This window comes from Natator depressus, chromosome 3 (assembly GCF_965152275.1).
Source record: "Natator depressus isolate rNatDep1 chromosome 3, rNatDep2.hap1, whole genome shotgun sequence".
Lineage (NCBI taxonomy): Eukaryota > Metazoa > Chordata > Testudines > Cheloniidae > Natator > Natator depressus.
The window spans coordinates 9,276,240-9,299,338 of record NC_134236.1 but is presented as its reverse complement, the minus strand read 5'-3'; the positions used below and the strand labels follow the sequence as shown (position 1 = coordinate 9,299,338).

The following is a 23,099-nucleotide window of genomic DNA, read 5'->3' as shown; positions in this document are numbered from 1 at the left end:
GGTGATGGAGCTATGCAGCATTTGGCTTAGTGGTGAGATTCACTCTACATTCCCTCTTCTCAGTTTCAGCCTGTTACTCTGGCCCAACCTGTGCCCCTGCATCTGAGCTACTCTTATAGAAACCCCAGCCTGAGCATCTGCACAGAAGGCTGCACAGCTCCTGCAGACACACAGCCCCACCAGAGTGCCTAGGGTTTCTCTGCCCTTTGTTTGCGATGTGCCTCGGCAGCCACCTCCCTCCCTTGGTGCCATTAACCCTTCCACCATAATTAAAAAGAGGATCCTCCTATTTCGGGCATTGCGCGGGAAAAATTAGAGGGAACACTGCTCACACTGCTCACTGCCCAGGAAGCAACACAGGGTACTGTGAGATTTAGTGTGTTAATAGAGAATAAGGATGGCACAGGGGTTAGGAACTTGCCTAGGACTCAGAAGAACTAGGTCCAGTTCAGTGCTTTGCCACAAACTCCCTATGTGACCTTGGGCAAGTCATTTAGTCTCTCTCTGCATCAGTTCCCCAGATGTAGCATGGGGATAATAGTACTGCCCTTCCTCACCAGAGTGCAGTTAGAATACATACATTAAAGAATGAGAGAAGCTCAGATACTACAGGAATGGAGGCCAGATAAGTACCTAAGAACAAAGGATGTTGCGTTCTTTGTGTGTAAGGAGCTACAGCAAATGCCTCCGGAATGGATCTGAAATAAATGGACTGAGAATCCAGATGATCTTCCTCATAGGATTATGAACTATTTTAAGAAGGTCAAAGTTTGGGATGAAGATATTTGATAGTGACTCTCTACCAGATAATGTGTGATCCCCCTCTAGTTTGAGGTTCAGTAAATATGACCTATTTAAAGCATAATAGCTCATATTTATAGTATCTTTCATCCTAAAGGAGCTCAAAGTGCTTTCCCAACTTCCCACAAATACAGTTCCTAGATCACTTCATCAGCCTCTGATGCAGCCACCTCTAGTGTGGTGGTATGTGGCAGCTGTTTCACAACAAACAGTAACACCAGTTAATACAGGAACCAGAGAAAAATCTTATTTCCAACTAAGACTGCAGAGTGGGGGATCGGAGAAAGCAGAATGTAACTGCTAGAGTTGGAATTCAGCAGGGAAATGGGACTAACTCGCCTGCTCTGGGGATCACTTCTACAGGACCTTTGCTGATCAGGAGTGGTTAGGTTCTTGTTTCATCTGACACACCAGACTGACATTCCTTGTCTAGCTCTTACTGCTCTATGGGTTTTGTTTCCAGCACCATCACTCTGAGTGTTTCAGCTTGAGTGGCCAGTGACTCACGCTGATCCCTTTGCTCTCTGACTTTCAGTTGTTGTTTAGCATACACCGATTCACAGAGCAGGGTGACATACTTTCCGAAGGTCCTGTCTGGAGAGGATGTTCGCTGGTGTCTCTCATATCAGTGGTCAGCTGCCTTTGCAGCGTCTTAGGGGAGAAAAGGATTTTAGTTACCTTGTGCTGCTCTTCGGGGTCTAAATTTTGAGGATCAGATCCATTCACTGCTTTTGCACAGAAATTAGTGGCTGTCTCTTCACAATCCATGGTGATCACTGCTTGATTAAATAATCCAATGCAGGGATTTTCTGCTGGATACTGCAGCCTCTAGTCAAGGTCAGCCAGAAAAATAAGACAACCAGGTAACTGCTCAGAGACTTCTTGTTTAGCAGCTTGCCACCCAGTAGACCTCAGATGAGGGGCAAGACCATGGGAGAGGCAAGTGATGGCCGCATTTCCCTATAGAGCAAATTGGAGGTGGGGCTTCACACTCAGTTGGTGCTCTGCAGATGCAAGATCACTTTGTCCTGAGCACTCACCTATATCTGGCTAGCAGGACCCATTCATTTGCTCTCCCAGGAGGTCTGCACCGTCACCTATCCACATGGACACAACCACATCAAACCTCAGCGATCTCCACCGCCTCCCAGGCACTCTGAATTCCCACTGCATCTCTACACATGGCTATGGCCCCTCCTATGCAGCCCCACTCCCTCCTCCTCCCCACTAGCAGAGGCTATTTCTATGCCTGCTGCTGTTGCAGCAGGATGAAATTGGGAACCTGACTCCCAACCCTTGTATGACACAGCCCTGATCCCCAATGCTTCTCGGTTACCACCTCTTTTCCTGACATCCCCACCCATATTCTCCCTCCTGCCCTCCAGCGTAGTGTTTCTGCTGCTGTCATCTTGTGAAAAAGCTTCATGAATGGCCTGTTATAGATAGTACATGCTGGTGTAGCAGGGTTGGAGAGTGGGCTAAGGGGGTGGTGCTTAGATTTTAGAATGGGGTGGAATGGGAGATCTCCAGAGAGCATCTAGGAGATGCAGGAAGTAGTGCTGGCAATTCCGTAGCTGGCACTCCTTCCTGAGTTAGTACTGAGCCAACACCCCAGCAAGGTGCAGGCCGGGGAAGGTGCTGTGCTGTGGGAGGCACCATCTTTCAGGAAAGGTGGAAAACCCAGGGCCTATCATTTGGTATCTTTGATCTCCTGGTACTTTTCATATAAAAATGCCACTTAATCCCGATGTTCTGGCAAAATTCTAGCTAGCATCTTCCTAAAATTCCCCTTTGCAGTTTCAGTGGGATCCAGAATTCTCCTTAGCACTCCAGCTTATACTGTTGGGTAGGTTCAGATGTGCTTCTAAACAGCGGCTGAATTCCATTCCAGCACTGCCTGTGTTTCAGTGGTGGGTGGAGTGATCCCTCTCGATCTTTTTCCTACTTCACAGGGGTCTTGTGAAGCTTAATACATTGAGCTTGTTGGATGAAAGCTGCCGGTAACTTTATATAAAGGCAAAGAATTATTAATAATACTCTCAAACTCTCCAGAGCGTACAAAAAAAATCACAAAGCGTTTATCTAGCACTATTCATCCTTAGATCTCCAGGCACTTTTACAGAAAGGGAAACTGAGTCACAAAGCAATAAAGTGACTGGAACAGAATCCATCTCCCAGTCCAGGGCTCTCTGCACATCACCACACAGTCTCCCTGTCAGTGTTTTTTCATATGCAATGATACAAGCCCTGGGAAGAGAACAAGAGGTGCTACATGTTCACACCTCATCCTTCTGGATTCAGCTGAAGTGCTTTGTGAGTGAGGTGCAGGCCAGGGGATTGGGAAGCTCAGTCCCTTCCTGACTGGAAACCCGGGATTCTCTTGGCTCGTTTCTGGGATGCCGTGGCTCTGACTGAGCTGCTTTGGGGTTCTGTGCTGCAGTTAGCTGGCACTGGGAGGTCTGAGCATCAGTTACTGCTGCACCTCCTAAGAATGAGTAATGCTGTGAGGTACTGCTTGTCCGCAGCAGGCCGGTGTCACGGCGTGTACGTTAAAAGGTTCCGGTAAAGAGATCGCGAAGTGACACTGTTTCTGGAAGGGTTTGGGGGGAAGTGGGGGGGGGGGAGATGCTAAGGGCACAGTGCTGCTCCCCGGCTGTTAGTTAGCGTGTCAGCCAGCCAGCATCCTGGGGGTGGGCTCATCGATGCACGTGGTGGTAGGCTGGGGCGGGAGATACGTGGATGTATGTGTGTGTGTGTGTGTGTGTGTGTGTATACTGTATATATATATATATACACACACCACTGTGACAGAGACACTGTGGAAGACTCACATATCAGAGGAAGCCTTGCTACTGACAACACACCCTCAGGTAGGTAATTGCTTGATAATACCAGCACTGCTTCTCTTTGTGTCGTTGGGGAACAGAGGACCACAAGGGCTCTCTCTCTCTCTCTCTCTCTGCATGCAGGTGCTTCTTCAGATCAGGACATCCTTTTAGTATAAAGACAATGGGAGAGGCTTTTGGTTTTACTGAGATTTCCCCCCCGTTTAAAGGGTTACAATAAATACATTCTCTTTAAGGAGTTTCTCTGGCTGAAAGGGACTAAAAGATCAGACCCTGCTTAAGATGCTAGTTTGGGTGAGTGGTTCAGAAAAAAAAGTTTTGCCTTCACAATCCAGCTGCCTAGAAAATCTTTCTTGGACCTAATTACATGAAAGACCAAATGTAACTGAAGATGGAATTGCTCAGTGTATTGAAATCTACTAACCCTGTGGAAAAACCACATCATCTTCTTGGTAATATGTTTATTGATTTCTACCCTCCCTGTTATTTCTATTGATATTTATTAGACAGGTATCATTTACATGACTGCTCATTCTAGACAAATATTTTGCAGGTGCCTGATCCTCAGTTGAACAAAATGGGGGATTTTTTGTTTGCTATCTTTAAAAAATAAATTGCTATGAGCTTTGTGCAGTTATTCCCAGGAGAATTTCTTTGACCCAGGCTCAGAATTCCCTCTGGCACTGCACTATTATTTTCCCCATTCGGTATTTCTATCTCATCTAATTTAAAGCAAGAACAAAAGAGATCACTAACTTTGGAACTTGACTGGAAGGTGTTCTCAAAGACATCTGAATTAGGGGCGGTGCCTTGATCTTTTTGAAAACACACAAAAAGGTAAACAGAGTATTCTTGCAGTCACCCGTGCAGGACAAGAAAGGGTAGGAAGACTGAGATTCAAACTGGGTTATACTGGAAGGAGAACGGCAAGGAAACCTTTTCCCAACATTGCTCTACCTCTAAATTGCATTTCTGAATCTATAGATTTACTCCATCTTATAATTTGGCCAATTATGACCAATTGAACAATTTAGTGAATTAACAAGAGAATACACTTGCTTTTCTGCAAGCATCAAATAAACTAGAGGAATCTATGGCCAATAAAAACCCTCACTGAAATCTCACTAAAGACAGAAATAAAATTTTCTTCTTATCCGCCCATTCTTGCAAAGGAGTGTGATTTCAATAATGTTTGTGAACTGCTTTAAGATACTCTAGACATGTTAAATATTCTTATTATTTTGTATACATACATCTTTTAAAACAGCATTTTCTGTTTTATGAATCAGATTCTTCCTTGCTTACAGACAGGCTAGTCATAACTTTATACTTAGCATTGGAAGAGAGATTCAGAGAGCAAAACTGCCAATGTTTTAACTGTTGCCAGTGGGGGGCACTATGGGGCAATGTTGTGGCTATTTGCTGAAATCAGTTGGACACATTCCCTGTGACTAACAGAAGCTGACATCTGCTAGCCACAGCGTGTTCAGACCAAGGGCCTGATCCAAAGCCCATTGAAGACAATGGGAGTCTTTCCAATTGGGCTTACGCTCAGGCCTCACTTCGGTGTGTGTGCATGAATGAATGAAAGAATGTTATGGATGGATTAACTTTATAAATGAAAACTTTAAAGAATGCAGGGTACAATTCTTTGTCATTCCCTGGTATGGAAATCACCCTTTTCCTTGTCTGTTAGCTCAGTAAGAGCATGACTGATTCAGTATCACTTCACCCACAGAGCAACAGCTCCACACACACCAACAAAGCTATAGAAAACTGATCATATTGTCACCGATTCTAACTTTTCCGGCTATTGAGTCTACAGAAGGAAAACTAGACCATCCAGCCCATCCCCTCTCCCCACTGTGGGATGGTTCCCTCTTAGACATTGTGTCCAGCCTCATGTCCCAAGCAATGGGGCTTCTGCCACGTCCTTTAGGAGATTGCTGAGCAGCCAGTGGGTGGGAGGGGGAATTAATGATTCTGAGCCTGCTCTCACAAACGCTCAGTATAAAAGCATCAGTACCTTTTAAATTAATTTTCCAAAGACAAACAAGAGGGCAAAGATCCTGCCACTGGTTCTCTGCCTGGATAAAGTGCTTTAGTGCAATAGAAAATGCCTATGAGAGGAAGTATTCGGTCTTTAGTACTGCCAGACTCCAGCATTAGGCTTATCTGCAGCGTGAAGTAAGACTAGCTCTGAGCTGAAGAGTTGGCTGGCTTGGATACAGTAGGTCACAGGAACAGGTTCAGTCTTGACTTCTTAGGTTGTTTCACAGCAGTATTACCAAATGGCAACATGTTTTGACCGACAAAGTGCTTTCTGCAGTGTTATCTGATGGGGAGGAATTTCTTCCTAGTAGCCTGCTACTGATCAGTTTGTGCCCTGATGCATGAGGACTGATGGGCCTTGTAGTTTTTATTCTAACTGGCCGGTACTATTCTTAGTCATCTAAATGTCTAATCAATTTTTGAATCTTACTAACCCATTCAACGCAACAACATCCTACAGCAGCGAGTTCCACAGCTTAATCATACGCTGCTTTTTAAAAATAGCATATTCTTTTTATGCCTCCCTTTCCACTTGTATCATATGGAAAAGGGTTATTAATGGACGTGCTTGATTGATCTCATGAGCTGTGCTCAGTACAAGTGGCCTCAGTATTATTCATAATTTTATATACCTCCAACATGCTCCTGTCTGGAACCACAGATATCCCTCCAATAGCCAGACTCCTAATATCTGAATTGGTAGGCTGGATTTCCATAGTGCTTTACAACTTGGCTACTTCACAATAGAAATTGAGCACAATTAAGCTACATTGAGTGATAATAATTACCAATATTTTATGCTTCCCTAACACATTCCATCCAGAGATCCCAAACACTTTACAAAACATGAATGAATCTGCATACCCCCACCCCTCCCTGTCAGGTTGGAAGGGAGAGACGCCTTGTTCCCCCACCCCCTTCCCCTCTGGAAGCTACATCAATACCCCTATTCCAGGCAGAGATTTCTGCTGAGCACATATTTGTTCTGGGGGAAAAATCTTTACAGCTTCATCTATACTTTTTGCTAATTCCGTGAATAAGGGTACATTCTCCTCTTGACACCCTGTGGGTGGAGATGGGATGACTATAGGCTAGTACGCTCGAGTGTCTTACGCCACCATTTGCATTACTGGAATGCCTCTCACAGAAGCTATTGGCATCTCTTTGGTTCCCTGCCTTCACACTCATTCTTCCTCCCATGCTCCCTGCTGTTTATAAAGCCTCATAGTTCTGACCCTGCAGTTCTGTTGATTTCAACTATGAAGGAAGGGCTCCAGGGCCTGGCCCTGTGTCATTGAGCATTCAGAAGACAAGTTCAAATCCTTCTTCATACCTTGGTACCTTAAATGCTATTCCTATTGGAGAGGGCAGTCACCAAGCTGATGCCCAGAGAGGGAATCTGGAGAGAAATTCTCCTTTTGCTCACTGCTAGACTTAGACTGGCATATTTTTGGCTACATTTAATGACACCAAATTTGGAATTTGAATGTTATTACAAGTCTATGGGCCAGAACCTCATCTATGACCAGCAGAAGGGTGTGGGTGGGGGTGGCTTCCCAATCCTGGGGCTGGTTGCAAGTCCGCCCAGCCCTCGTGTAACTTAAGACAACCTAGGGGCTGCTCTGAACTACCCTGGCTGGCTCTGGGCTCCAAAGGCTGTCCACCAACCAAGATTGCCAGAGTGCTCTGGCCATGTGCCCCTACACCTGGGGCTGCGTGGGAGGTGGGGTGGGTGAGGCCAGGGTAGGAACTGTTTACGCTGGCTCTACATTCACTAGCTGGGGACTTGTGGCTGCTTCTTGACCATATCTCAGCCCTCTGTGCCCTTGCTCAGGTCTCTGCCCTCCATCCCTGGGACCCCCCATCCCTTTCTGACTGGGCTGATTTTGGGAGGTTTATGACAGCAGGAAGGTTCATAGCTGCTGCTCTGACCCCACCTCACGGTTGATCTCTTGAGAGCCACAAGCAATTGTGTGCCAAGCCAGGATTTCACATTGCACAGCAGTACAAATCAGCTGCTTCGCTTATCTCTCTAACCAGAACATGTCTGTCCCAGCCAATTCTCTGTGGTGCGCTTCATTCACTGGGTGATGATTGCTAGTGCCTGGAGAGACTGGGCTGATAAAATCTTTCAATTAGCAGGAAAGAAAAGACTCAATGGTAGTCTGTGTGTCTCCCTCAGCCACTTTGTGACAGCCAGTTGCAATCTGCCTTTCTAGGGCACAGTGAACTTGAAACCTCTTTTGGGGACTAAAGGAGTGTGGTAAGCTGCCTGGAGGGCCTGATCCTGATCCCAGTTACTTTGGTATGAATCAGGATCAACTCTGTTGCAGTTACATGGTTTACACTGTGTGAGTGAGGTCAAAATCAGGCTCACTGGCATTTTGCCCTTTGTAGTACGGGGGAGAGCACAGCCTTTGTCTAGTTAGTCTGGGAAGTAGCAAGAACTACTGGGTCTTGAATATGTCCAGCAGCTGCCACAAAAGAATCCCCTTTATATTAATTACAGCCAACACCTGCCTCTTTCCCACTGCCTTGCATGAGAGCAGGATGGAAGCCACATACTCTCACTGACGTCAGTGCGTGTGGTGCCAGCCGTTCTGGGCTGAAATAATAATTAATAAAGTCAAGGGAAAGAAGAGGTCTTAAACATTAGACTCCAATAAAAGGGCTGTAAATGAATACGTATTGGTAGGGTGTTGTTTCTTTATCCTAGTCTTAATTCTAAAATAACCACTGCGCTTTGTAGAATGATTAACAGATTTCAGTCAGAAGGGCCATTAAGATCATCTAGCCTGGCCTGAATGGCCAGTGTAAGAGCTTGATAGCACTTCCTACCACTACAGCACTTTTCATTCAAGGATCTCAGGTGCTGCCCAAATGTAAGAGTTGAAAAATGAGAACAGGCTTTAAAACCAGAGCCTTGTAGTGACCAGGTAAAGAAGCAGGAGATGCCACAGACAGAGAGATGCCACAGATAGTAACAGTTAGCACTTCTATAGAGTTTTTCCCATCTCCAAGATATTCTATGCACTTCAGTAATTAGCCCTCATAACACTGTGTGAGACAGATCAGCCAGAACCAGTAACCCCCATTTTACAGATGGGGAAACTGGGGCACAAAGGGGTGACACAATGTGCATAAGGACACCCAGGGAATCAGTGGCAGCACTGGGTTAGAACACAGCACTGCCTGACCCTCTAAACCATGCTCTGCCCTTTAGGTCACTCTACCTCTGTGCATCGTGAGAGAGATTAATCCGAATGACTTTTAGGGGTGAGTTGAAAGGGTGATTGCCATTCCCAGCCCCTCTTCTGGAAGCTTTTGCCAATCCTCTGACTCATTCTGCCATCCAGCTTTAATGAGACTCAGCAAAGATTAAAGTAGTTCCAAACCTTATCAGCTCTCTCCCTTATACAGTCGGCAAACAACAAACAAGCTACTGAGATTAACCCTTCCATGCCCTCGGCATACTCTACTCCAGCCAGAGAGAAACTGTGTGTGACCCTGGTACCAAAGTGCTATGAATCTGATACTCCAGACTTTATGGGAAGCTGGGTAACACTCCTACACTGCTGGTAACACTGAATTAAGGAAACTTTGTATGAACCAGCCCTTCATATCTTCACTTCCAAGCAGAAAGAAGAAGCCCAGCTTTCATTTCTTTACTGCCTTATGTGTTCCCTGTACTCAGCCTGGGAAAAGAATCATGGTTTGAGGATCCTGAGGGCAGCCTTTTCCTCTCTACATTTGCCACTATTACAAGCCCCAGAGAAGTTAACTAGATCAAACCAGATCAGATTGGAACCAGCTCAAATGTTTCCCCAAGTTAGAGCTGACCCTGGCTCAAACTGAGTCTTTGTTCTCAGGCGTCAGAGCTTTGGACAAACTAGTTTTTCATGGCACTGCAACCTTGATTTTCCAGTAATAGACAGATGTCCCCTCCTATGCCTGTCCGATCCCCCAGCTTCAAACTGTTTACACTCAGCTTGCTTCCCTCTACCCAAATCCCCTTTTTCTCACTTGGGTTCTGATCAACCAGTGAAATGAGCATTTACAATAGGACGAGAGTCACGGGACCACATTCAACAAGGCAACCTGGAACAAGCAGCTGCAACATCCATAGATATCTCTGCGCCAAGTTCAGCAGTGACATACACAAGGGTGTGCTCAGATGCCGGGGTGATGGGTGGCGGTAGAAACCCCTAAGGTAAACAAACTACATGTTAGCTCCAAATCTCAGAACTGCTCTGATTACTTTGCCTGGTCTTGTACGTGAGATGGCATATTCATGCCCTGCATGTGACTGCACCTGTTTCCTCCACGAACTGCTGGGAAAACATGCCATGGCCCCAACACCAGCCAGCAGAGCCAGCTGGAGACACCAGGGCCAGACATGCTGTACCATCCTAAGGTGCAGCAGAGGCCCAAGGAGCCATAATCCTTTCCGCAGCTCCCTCTGGGGTAGCGCTGAGACACCAGCTCAGGGCAGCGCTTATCAGGCATGCTTGGGCCCTAATGGATTCCACACCCTGACATCCCTCTGAGGAAGATGAATGATCCCCATTTTGCAGATGGGATAAATGAGTCACAGCAAGGTAAAGTGACTTGCCCAGGACCACACAGTGGCAGAGCTGGGAAATGATCCCAGGTCTCTTACCTTCACATCCAAACCCCAAATAAATCCATTTTACTCTGTATAAAGCTTATACAGGGTAAACTCATAAATTGTCTGCCCTCTATAACACTGATAGAGAGATATGCACAGCTGTTTGCTCCCCCGGGTATTAATCACTTACTCTGGGTTAATTAATAAACAAAAGTGATTTTATTAAGTATAAAGAGTAGGATTTAAGTGGTTTGAAGTAATAGCAGACAGAACAAAGTAAGTTATCAAGCAAAATAAAACAAAACACGCAAGTCTAAGCCTAATACATTTAAGAAGCTGAATACAGGTAAATCTCACCCTCAGAGATATTCCAATAAGCTTCAGAGTAACAGCCGTGTTAGTCTATATTCGCAAAAAGAAAAGGAGTACTTGTGGCACCTTAGAGACTAACCAATTTATTTGAGCATAAGCTTTCGTGAGCTACAGTGAGCTGTAGCTCACGAAAGCTTATGCTCAAATAAATTGGTTAGTCTCTAAGGTGCCACAAGTACTCCTTTTCTTTTTCCAATAAGCTTCTTTCACAGACTAGACTCCTTCTTAATCTGGGCCCAATCCTTTCCCCTGGTACAGACCTTGTTAGTTCCAACTCAGGTGGTAACTCAGGGATTTCTCATGACTGGCAGCCGCTTTGTTCTGTTCCACCCCCTTTTATAGCTTTGGCACAAGGCAGGAATCTTTTGTCTCTCTGGGTCCCCACCCCTCCTTCTAAATGGAAAAGCACCAGGTTTAAGATGGATTCCAGTACCAGGTGATATGGTCACATGTTCTGTGAGACCCCCAAGCCTCCGTTCTTTCCGGCCTGAGTCACACAATAACAGGAAGGCTTACAAGTAAACAGAGCCATTTACAACCAATTGTTCTAGTTAATGAGAGCCATCAAGATCCTAAGCCACCATTAATGGCTCACACTTTGCATAGTTACAATAGGACTTTAGAGTAATACTTCATATTTTTAGCTTCAGATACAAGAATGATACGTTCATACAAATAGGACGAACACACTCAGTAGATCATAAGCTTTGTAAAGATACCTTATCTTTTGCATGAAGCATATTTCAGTTACATTATATTCATACTCATAAGCATATTTCCATAAACAGATGGAGTGCAACATCACAACCCCTTTCAGGAGTCTGACTTGTCTTGCATACCCCAAGTTTGACCTCACTTAAATTCTACTTATTGACAAAATCAGACATAAAAATACAAGTGTCACAGCACACTACGACTGAAAAATTGCTGACTTTCTGATTTTTACCATATCATTCTAAAATAAATCAATTGGAATATAAATATTGTACTTACATTTCAGTGCATAGTATACAGAGCAGTATAGACAAGTCATTGTCTGCATGAAATTTTGGTTTGTACTGATTTGGCTAGTGCTTTTTATGTAGCCTGTTGTAAAACTAGGCAAATATCTAGATGAGTTGATGTACCCCCCTGGAAGACCTCTGCGTATCCCCAGGAATATGCGTACCCCTCGTTGAGAGCCACAGATCTAGTCCATCCCTCAGATGCCAGTACAAGGTGATTCCCTATGTATATACTCCAGTGCGTTGTCCAGTCTAGTTTTCCCTTTGGGAGATTCTTCCACAGGCTACATGCATATGTGTGCCTCGATTAGCTCTACACTGCAAAGGTGCCACGTCGGGTGAATGGGGCAGCACCAGCTGTGGGCACCACCCCAACCTCAGATCTGTGCTACGTGAGGCAGCTCTGACAGGGATCTGATCACTTATTTTCGGTAAATTGATGCTGCAGCAGCAGGTGGTTAAGTAACATTATCCTGTGACCACATTCCAACCCACTGACGGTATCGCTGCAGTAAACTGTACCCAGGGGAATGATTTTAAAGAGGATTCACAATGTAATATGCAACACTTCAGTTATGCAAGTGGACTCATCTCATCTCTCTGTAACAAAGCCCCTTTTAAATCTCTTCCAGTGAGGCACCCTGAGCCAAGTCCTATACACCCTTTTCACTGAAGTCAAGAGAGCTATGCATGCAAACTCTATACATGAGGGAGTTATGCCCATCCTCTTCGCATGAGCTAGGGGCCTGGATTCTCATCCTTGTCTGGAATGAGATAGCTGGCACAAAGGGAACAGAACCAGGATTTGGCCCTAAGTCTCAAAGTATCTTCTTCTCCAGCCTTCTCTGTTTTCCCACCTCCTCTCTCTCTCTCTTTCCCCACAAAGACTTTTAGGGGTTGCACTAGATCCTGTTTCACACAGCAACCACAAGCAGAAGCAAAAAGAAATGTTGTGGTCCGAATCCTGGTCTTACTGAAGTCAACAGGCCCAGTTCTGCTCTCATACCAGTTTGACACCCGCTGAACTCCACTGACTTTGATCAGGTTACTTTCAATTTACCCTGGCGTGAGCAAGGTCAGAATCAGGTCCAACTGGCATTGTGCCACAGACTTCAACTGCATCAGGATTTGGCCCTCGTTTATTAGGTCTGTATCAAACATCTCACTTTTGCATTTGTTCAAAGGCAATTACAAGCTGGATAGCAGGCAGAGCAACAAATGCTGCAATCACAAGCACTATACCTGATTTCTTATTGCAACAAGGAGTTGGTAAAAAGCATACTCAAGTGCTTAGTTAACCTTGTAGCCTCCCAAATCATCCCAATTAGACAGTTTCCTCTTAGAATTTGTTTATCCCTTACTATTGTCATCAGAAACACCCTAAAAAAAACTAGTTCACAAAATGTTTTTGATTATACAGGTGAATGGGAATTTCAGCTCTGAGCTGCTAATCATTTGAATAAAAGCTGTTATCCCCACTGTGGAGAACGACACTGTGACAAATAAGACCAGTGTGGAGGGAATTGCCTTTCCTTACATAAAATGATTCATTATTTTTGTTTTTGAATGGTGACGTGCGCTAAGGTTAAAGACCTTGCTCAAGCTATTCACCTAACTGAGTAATGGCAAATGAGCCTCTGGAATAAGATTCACGTCTGCCTCTTCTAAGCTAAGTTTATTCACAGTGGCAAAAAAATGGTAGTCTTAAGGCACAGGTTACAAAAGTGAGGAATGAGACAAGCAGCTTCTTTAAATGCTACAGGCACATCTTAGATCTGTCGTGGCATTTTTGGCTGCCCACTCCTTCAGCAGCCTGGGGCCAGTTCAGGGAAGCCCTGGCTAGTCTAAACTACACCCAGATGGCCATGATCCCAAGGAATCATCTGCCATCTACTTGCCAGAGCACATCATGTTCTGGCTATGCCATCTTTCCCTCTGCCACCAAGAATGACTTGACATGCCCCCTGTACTATGGGCTGCAGAAGGTGCTGGTGTAGGAGTCAGTTAGCCTGACTCTCTGCCAGTGGAGAACTTTTCCATGTGGGGGGATTTCCCAGCTGGGGAGATCTGGCTGCTTTCTAACTTCTTCGCACCAAGACCAATGCCCAACAGGGCCAGAGTGGGGCTCAGGATTGAATCCCACTGTTCTTCTGTTCATCCACATCCACTGATGTGTGAGTGAGTAGAATCTGTGCTGCTCTACACATCGTCTCTGGATCCAGTCCTTGGTCTCTGATCAGAAGGAGCTCCTGGCCCTCAGTGTATTGCTCAGGGAGAACAGTGCCATCGAAAGCAATGCCCCATGCTGTCCCAGCTCATGTCCAGTTCATAGGGCGGACCCCCATTCATGGATTGTCACCTCTGAGCAGAATCTTACAGTGTCAGGGAAGGAAATGAAAGTCACAGTGCAGGGAGGGGGCCTTCCGAAGCCTGCCAGCTTCGTGCCACACATGCAGAGATTGCTTGACACTGAGGACGGGAATGCGAATCACAAACAGAACATCTCATTAGACAGGAGACATAATGCTGAACATCTGTCACACCACCCTGCTTTGTGGGAGTCATTGCCCCATGCAGGGGAAATGCAGATCAGGAATTTCACAGGAAGCAGAGAGACTGGCATCCCCACTGTATTCAGCATAAATCACCCTGGTGACAGGCACCCTGCCTGCAATACAGCGCTGCTCCTGGACTCTGTTCATGAGTAATTGCGTGTCATGTCTCCTCTCTTACTGTCATGCAAATAAGAAAACCTGCTTCTCCTGTGTGCCAGGACCCAAGTCCTTGTTCCACTTCTCCCAGCCCTGCTGATTACATATAACAGCTCAAGAGAGAGCTTTCAGATAGGTCAGACCTCAGCCTATATGTACTTGTACAGCACCTTGCACAGTGACTCTCAGATCCTTGACCGGGGCGCCTGGGTGCTGTTATAGTACAAACAATAAACAATAATATATCCAGTGCTGGAATTGCAGTGGTGAGAACTTTGGGGGACAAGGGAAAAGATGGTGGGCCACCTGCTTTACTCACTTTTGTTTAAGTTGATATCTTAATTTGAAATGTACCAAGTCTCCTTAACAAGGGGAGGAAGGATGGTTAAAAGAACAAGCCACTGGCAGGAGTCCTGGGTACCACTTCTTCAGGTCTGATTCACTGCTGCACCTTGATTTTGTCATTTCACCGCTATTTGCCTCAGTTTCCCCATTTATAACATGGCAATAAACAACCCCAGTCTCACAGAAGTGTGAGTCTTCATTCATGGCTAAAAGTGTATTCAGATCTTCAGATGAAAGGTGCTTGAAACAAGGTAGCATAGTCTTCTATTGGCCCATTTCAACTATTCCCATATTGACTGGGTACATGTCATCTCAGGATGGGATGCAGAGATAAAGTTTCTTGACACTTTAAATGCTTACTTCTTGGATCAGCTAGTCCTGGAACTCACAAGAGGAGAGATTCTGATTTAGTCCTAAGTGGAGCACAGGTTCGGGTCCAAGAGGTGAATATAGTTGAACCTGTTAGTAATAGTGATCATAACATAATAAAATTTAACATCCCTCTGCGGGGGAAAACACCAATGCAACCCACCCTGGTAGCATTTAATTTCGGAGAGGGGAACCACACAAAAATGAGGAAGTCTGTTAAATAGAAATTAAAAAGTACAGCGCCAAAAGTGAAGTCCCTGCAAGCTGCATAGAAACTTTTTAAAGACACCATAACTGAAGCTCAATTTAAATGTATACCCTAAATTAAAAGACATAGTAAGAGGACAAAAAAAGTGCCACCATGGCTAACCAACAAAGAAGAACCAGTTAGAGACAAAAAAACATCCTTTAAAAAGTGGAAGTTAAATCCTATTGAGGAAAATAGAAAGGAGCATAAACTCTGGCAAGTGTAAAAAAAACATAATCAGGAAGGCTAAAAAAGAATCTGAAGAACAGCTAGCCAAAGAGTCAAAAAGCAACAGCAAAAAAAATTTTAAGTACATCAGAAGCAGGAAGCCTGATAACCAGTGGGGCCACTGAACGATCGAGATGCTAAAGGAGCACTCAAGGACAATAAGGCCATTGCAGAGAAACTAAAACTAAACTAAACTAAACAAATGAGGCCATTGCAGAGAAACTAAATGAATTCTTTGCAACAGTCTTCATGGCAGAGGATGTGAGGGAGATTCACAAACATGAGCTATTCTTTTTAGGTGACAAATCTGAGGAACTATCCCAGATTGAGGTGTCATTAGAGGTGGTTTTGGAACAAACCGATATATTAAACAGCAATAAGTCACTATGACGAGATGGTATTCAACCAAGTTCTGAAGGAACTCAAATGTGAAATTGCAGAACTACTAACTGTGGTTTGTAACCTATCATTTAAATCAGCTTCTGTATCAGATAACTGGAGGATAGTTAATGTGACACCAATTTTTTACAAAGGCGCCAGAGGCAATCCTGGCAATTACAGGCTGGTAAACCTAATTTCAGTACCAGGCAAATTGTTTGAAACTATAGTAAAGAACAGAATTATCAGACACATAGATGAACATGATTTGTTGGGGAAGAGTCAAGATGGTATGTGTAAAGGGAAATTATGGCTTACCAATTTACTAGAATTCTTTGAGGGGGTCAACAAGCATGTGGACAAGGGTGATCCAGTGGATATAGTGTACTTAGATTTTCAGAAAGCCTTTAATAAGGTCCTTCACCAAAGGCTCTTAAGCAAAGTAAGCAACCATGGGATAAGAAGGAAGGTCCTCTCACGGATCAGTAACCAGTTAAAAGAAAGAAAACAAAGGGTAGGAATAAATGATAAATTTTCAGAATGGAGAGAAGTAAATAGTGGTGCCCCCCAGGGGTCTGTACTGGGACCTGTATTTTTCAACATGTTCATAAATTATCTGGAAAATGGGGTAAACACTAGTGAAGTGGCAAAATTTGCAGATGATACAAAACTAATCAAGGGTTCAGAGTAGCAGCCGTGTTAGTCTGTATTTGCAAAAAGAAAAGGAGTACTTGTGGCGTCTTAGAGACTAACACATTTATTTGAGCATAAGCTTTCGTAAGCTACAGCTCACTTCATCGGATGCATTCAGTGGAAAATACAGTGGGGAGATTTATATACACAGAGAACATGAAACAATGGGTGTTACCATACACACTGTAATGAGAGTGATCACTTAAGGTGAGCTATTACCAGCACGAGAGTGCGGGGGGGGGGGGGGGGAGAACCTTTTGTAGTGATAATCAAAGTGAGCCATTTCCTTAGAACAACACTTCCTCAGCTCTCGTCCCCTAATGCCCCTACTCTACTTGCGCTATATTGATGACATCTTCATCATCTGGACCCATGGAAAAGAAGCCCTTGAGGAATTCCACCATGATTTCAACAATTTCCATCCCACCATCAACCTCAGCCTGGACCAGTCCACACAGGAGATCCACTTCCTGGACACTATAGTGCTAATAAGCGATGGTCACATAAACACCACCCTATACCGGAAACCTACTGACCGCTATTCCTACCTACATGCCTTCAGCTTTCCTCCAGACCACACCACACGATCCATTGTCTACAGCCAAGCTCTGCGATACAACCGCATTTGCTCCAACCCCTCAGACAGAGACAAAGACCTACAAGATCTCTATCAAGCATTCTTAAACCTATAATACCCACCTGCGGAAGTGAAAAAACAGATTGACAGAGCCAGAAGAGTACCCAGAAGTCACCTACTACAGGACAGGCCCAACAAAGAAAATAACAGAATGCCACTAGCCACCACCTTCAGCCCCCAACTAAAACCTCTCCAACGCATCATCAAGGATCTACGATCCTGAAGGACGACCCATCACTCTCATAGATCTTGGGAGACAGGCCAGTCTTTGCTTACAGACAGCCCCCCAACCTGAACCAAATACCAGCAACCACACACCACACAACAGAACCACTAACCCAGGAAACCTATCCTTGTAACAAAGCCCGTTGCCAACTGTGTCCACATATCTATTCAGGGGACACCATCGTAGGGCCTAATCACATCAACCACACTATCAGAAGCTCGTTCACCTGCACATCTACCAATGTGATATATGCCATCATGTGCCAGCAATGCCCCTCTGCCACGTACATTGGTCAAACTGGATAGTCTCTACGTAAAAGAATAAATGGACACAAATCAGACGTCAAGAACTATAATATTCAAAAACCAGTTGAAGAACACTTCAATCTCTTTGGTTACTCGATTACAGACCGAAAAGTGGCAATTCTTCAACAAAAAAACTTCAAAAACAGACTCCAACGAGTGACTGCTGAATTGGAATTAATTTGCAAACTGGATACAATTAACTTAGGCTTGAATAGAGACTGGGAGTGGATGGATCATTACACAAAGTAAAACTATTTCCCCATGTTTACTCCCACCCCCACCCCCCACTGTTCCTCAGACGTTCTTGTCAACTGCTGGAAATGGCCCACCTTGATTATCACTACAAAAGCTTTCCCCCCCACCCCTGCTCTCCTGCTGGTAATAGCTCACCTTAAGTGGTCACTCTTGTTACAGTGTGTATGGTAACACCCATTGTTTCACGTTCTCTATGTATATAAATCTCCCCACTGTATTTTCCACTGAATGCATCCGATGAAGTGAGCTGTAGCTCACGAAAGCTTATGCTCAAATAATTTTGTTAGTCTCTAAGGTGGCACAAGTACTCCTGTTCTTTTTGCAAAAACTAATCAAGATAGTTAAGTTCCAAGCAGACTGCGAAGATCCCTTTCTCACAAAACTGGGTGACTGGGAAACAAAATGGCAGATGAAATCCAATGTTGATAAATGCAAAGTAATGCACACTGGAAAACATAATCCCAACTATACATATAAAATGATGGGGTCTAAATTAGCTCTTACCACTCAAGAAAGAGATCTTGGAGTTATTGTGGATAGTTCTCTGAAAACATCCATTCAGTGTGCAGTGGCAGTCAAAGAAGCCTACAGAATGTTGGGAGTCATTAGGAAAGGGATTGATAATAAGATAGAAAATATTACATTTTCTCTATATAAATCCCTGGTACATCCATATCTTGAATACTGCGTGCAGATGTGGTCGTCCCATCTCAAAAAAGGTATCTTGGAATTGGAAAAGGTTCAGAAAAGGGTAACAAAAATGATTAGGACTATGGACCAGCTTCCATATGAGGAGAGATAAATAAGAATGGGAATTTTCATCTTGGAAAAGAGATGACTAAGGGGGATATGATAGAGGTCTATAAAATCATGATTGGTGTGAAGAAAGTAAATAAGGAAGTGTTATTTACTCCTTCTCATAACACAAGAACTAGGAGTCATCCATATGCCAAATTAATGGCAGCAGATTTAAAACAAACAAAAGGAAGTATTTCTTCACATAATGCCCAGTCAACCTATGGAACTCATTGCCAGGGGATGTTGTGAAGGCCAAGACTATAACAGGGTTCAAAAAAGAACTAGATAAATTCATGGAGGATAGGTCCATCAATGGCTATTAGCCAGGATGGGCAGGGACAGTATCCTTAGCCTCTGTTTGCCAGAGGCTGGAAATGGGCGACAGGGGATGGATCACTTGATGATTACCTGTTCTGTTCATTTCCTCTGGGGCACCTGGCATTGACCACTGTCAGAAGACAGGATATTAGGTTAGATGAACCATTGGTCTGACTCTGTATGGCCGTTCTTACGTTCACATTCTCAGCAGCTGCTGACTGATTCCTGCTAACTAGTTTTGGCACTTGTGGAGGTGGAAGTGGGATAGAAAATTAGGATCTGAGGTACAAAGGTCTTTCAGGTAGAGCCCTAGAGCCAACCAAACCTGGGGAGAGGGCTCGGGTTGTCATATTGTCAATGACAAGAGCTATGGAAGCACTTAGATAGAAGAAAAGGAGTACTTGTGGCACCTTAGAGACTAACAAATTTATTTGAGCATAAGCTTTTGTGAGCTACAGCTCACTTCATCAGATGACATGCATCCGATGAAGTGAGCTGTAGCTCACGAAAGCTTATGCTCAAATAAATTGGTTAGTCTCTAAGGTGCCACAAGTACTCCTTTTCTTTTTGCGGATACAGACTATCATGGCTGCTACTCTGAAACCTTAGATAGAAGAGAAACTTGTATTCTAGTTGTGTTGGAAATAGAGAGAGACTAGAGAGGCAGAGAGAAGTGAAGTGAATACAAACAAGCTGAAGCTGGAGAAGAGGATGGCTCCAAGGACTGGGAATGAGATGCAAACACGTTCACTTCTAGATTACTAGCTCAGACGGGAGGTGGTCTCTGCTCAGCTCCTAGCAGACAGGATCTACATCCCACAAACTGCGTCCCTAATTGGCTTTAAATCAGCTGCCTTGGCTGGCAGCCTCAGCTCAGAAACTATGATGGGTCACAAAAACTTACTTCCCCTCACAGCCAACATGTGATCACTCCAGGGTCGAGGTAAACTTCACATCTGGATACCTCTGTTGTCTAGACAAATTCCATCTCCAGCCAATCCTTCATCAACATAGAATTAACTTTTAAAACCTGTTTCAGTTACACTAAAGCTTAACAGAACTTGCTTTGGGTTTGAAGAGTGCCACAAAGAAGGGCAGAGCTGCACCCATTGATTTTAATGGTATACCCCTGTAAGAGTGACAGTACAACTTGGCCCACTTTAGCTCACTGATATGCAGTTTTCCTCCAGCACCATCTCAAATATAAAATTAATGTACCAGACAAGTACATCTATCACTGAAGACAATGTGAAATGTATGAATGTGTCTGACAGCAGAATTTGGTCCCATATGTTTGACAATATCTCCCTTACATGTGTCACTAAGAGCTGATGGAGTATTATGAGTAATACTGTTTGTTATGGATTTAGCTGCTCTTTAAATTATCAAATTGTTTGGAAGCCAAATTTGGTCGCCTATGAGTGTATTCATTACTCACGTTTGCTGAATAGTTTCGACAGATACGTTTTCAGACCAGAGGCTCTTCATTAACAGTTTACTTTGACTATTTGCACCTTTTGTTCCATGATCTTAAAGTGCCTTACAAACAATTAAGTCTCACACTGCTCCTGTGGAGAGACACGACCTGCAATTTAATGATGGGAAACTGATCTGAAGAAATTAAATGATTCATCCAAGGTCACATGGGGAATCAGTGGCAGAGTTGGTAACAGAACAATGGAGTCCTGACCATTAGTTTTGTAAAATCATGGACAGTTTGGGGAAAAACCAACTGACTGGGGCAAAAGCAAATGCAGTATCTGTTTCCAAAAATGAAAGCGTGATCCTGGCAGTTACTGACCAGTCAGACCACATGCACCTTGTTAGTATACTGGGAAAATAATCTGGTTGCTTAAGAGCTTTTGCCGCTCTGGTGACTCAGCAATGGAGAAGTTCTCTTTCTAACAGACCGGGAGTGATCTCTTCAATGTGCTACTTGTCTTTGTTTCTCTGTTCTCTAGGTCTTGCAACTGCCGCCATGGGGGCTCTGCTGTGGGATCTCTTGCTGCTGTGTTTGTTTGCCCACGTGCTCGGCGACTGTCAGAGGGACTGTCTGAGCTGCAACAGACACTTGTACAACCAACAGGACAACTTCAATGTTCTCGTAAGTCAGTCAAGGCCATAGCCTCACTCACTCTCCAGCGACTGACATGCAGATGTCCCAGGTGCACCAGTAACGCTGCCCTGTCCCGATGTCACCAGCATTAGGAACAGATAACACAAGCAATCACCTAGAGCCACATCCGGAGATGGGGGGCATTAGAATTGGTAAAGTGCTTCACGGGAATAAATGAGCCCTTCTGTCAGGGTTCCTTCCCCACTCTGAACTCTAGGGTACAGATGTGGGGACCCACATGAAAGACCCCCTAAACTTATTCTTACCAGTTTAGGTTAAAAACTTCCCCAAGGTACAAACTTTTCCTTGGCCTTGAACAGTAATCTGCCACCACCAAGCATTTTAAACAAAGAACAGGGAAAGAGACCACTTGGAGACGTCTTCCCCCAAGCCCTACACACCCCCTTTCCTGGGGAGGCTTGAGAATAATATGCTAACCAATTTGTTACAAAATCATCAAAGACCCAAACCCCTGGATCTTGGAACAATGGAAAAATCAGTCAGGTTCTTAAAAGAAGGATTTTATTAAAAAAAAGAAAGGTAAAAATCATCTCTGTAAAATCAGGATGGAAAATACTTTACAGGGTATTCAGATTCAAAACACAGAGGGCAAAACCCTCTGGGCAAAACCTTAAAGTTACAGAAAACAGGAATAAACCTCCCTCTTAACACAGGGAAAATTCACATAAAACAAAAGATAAACTAATCCGCCTTGCCTGGCTTACCTATACTGGTTGCAATATTGGAGACTTGGATTAGGATGGGTTGGAGAAGATGGATTTCTGTCTGGCTTCTCTCAGTCTCAAGAGAGAACAACCATGTAAACAAAGAGCACAAACAAAAACCTTCCCCCGCCCCAAGATTTGAAAGTATCTTGTCCCCTTATTTGTCCTTTGGGTCAGGTGCCAGCCAGGTTCGCTGAGCTTCTTAACCCTTTACAGGTAACAGGATGTTGCCTCTGGCCAGGAGGGATTTTGTAGCACTGTATATAGAAAGGTGGTTACCCTTCCCTTTATATTTATGACACCTTCTATCCCTCTTTTTTTGTTTGTTTGTTTGAAATATACCAGGGTCATCTTGTACCCCATAGTGAGATCCCCACCTGCACCCATCCACTCCAGAATCCTTTATTCCTTGCATTAGCAGCCAGGGCAGCCCCATGCAAAGGACTCTCAGGAGCGTTTGGAAGTAAGGTGGGAGATCAGATCCGTTCATCTCCTAGGGCTTCCAGGGACAGACCTGGGGGCTGCTTTGCAGGAGAGCTATATTATCTATGAATGTGTGAGACATCCAGCTATATTTTTATGGCTACAGATTAAGATGATCAATGGCTAGAGGGACAGTCAAGTAAATACAAAGCATAGAAACAAAGGCCTGATTCTGAGCTAGCATGCCCTGGTGTAAATCAGGAGTAATCCTATAGAAGTTAATGGAGTTACACCAGTGTAAAACTAGCATAGCACAGTGGTGAATCAGGTCCACCCTTCTCTTCTCTGAATTTGTTAGGAGCCCTGGAAGGCACCTCATAAAGCTGGAATACTTTGTGGGACCTGTATGTTTGGCACAGCGTACCTATAACATAGCACCGTGTACAGCTATGGCCTTATATACATGGCTAGCAATGGTAAAGGCCTGTGTTTTAAGAGCAGCAGGTTACAAGTTCTCACCCAGATGTCACCTGTGTGCAGGTCAGTTAGACACTGAGAGGTCTTATTTCCACCCACAATCCTAGAATTTCTGAGATTGATTACATTAGGACACTTGCTTCTTGGACTTTCGACACTATAGC

At 44.3% G+C, this 23,099-nt stretch overlaps 1 protein-coding gene across 1 annotated transcript in view; it reads left to right on the top strand.

Moving 5' to 3' along the window:
* Window positions 1–3,549: 3,549 nt before the first annotated feature.
* PNOC (prepronociceptin) overlaps window positions 3,550–23,099 on the top strand; it is a 49,697-nt gene continuing 30,147 nt past the window's right edge. The window contains exons 1-2 of the mRNA XM_074947391.1: window positions 3,550–3,671; window positions 21,156–21,298. Of these exons, the coding sequence (XP_074803492.1) occupies window positions 21,173–21,298 (126 nt within the window). The 5' untranslated portion in view covers window positions 3,550–3,671; window positions 21,156–21,172. The remainder of the gene's footprint in view (window positions 3,672–21,155; window positions 21,299–23,099) is intronic.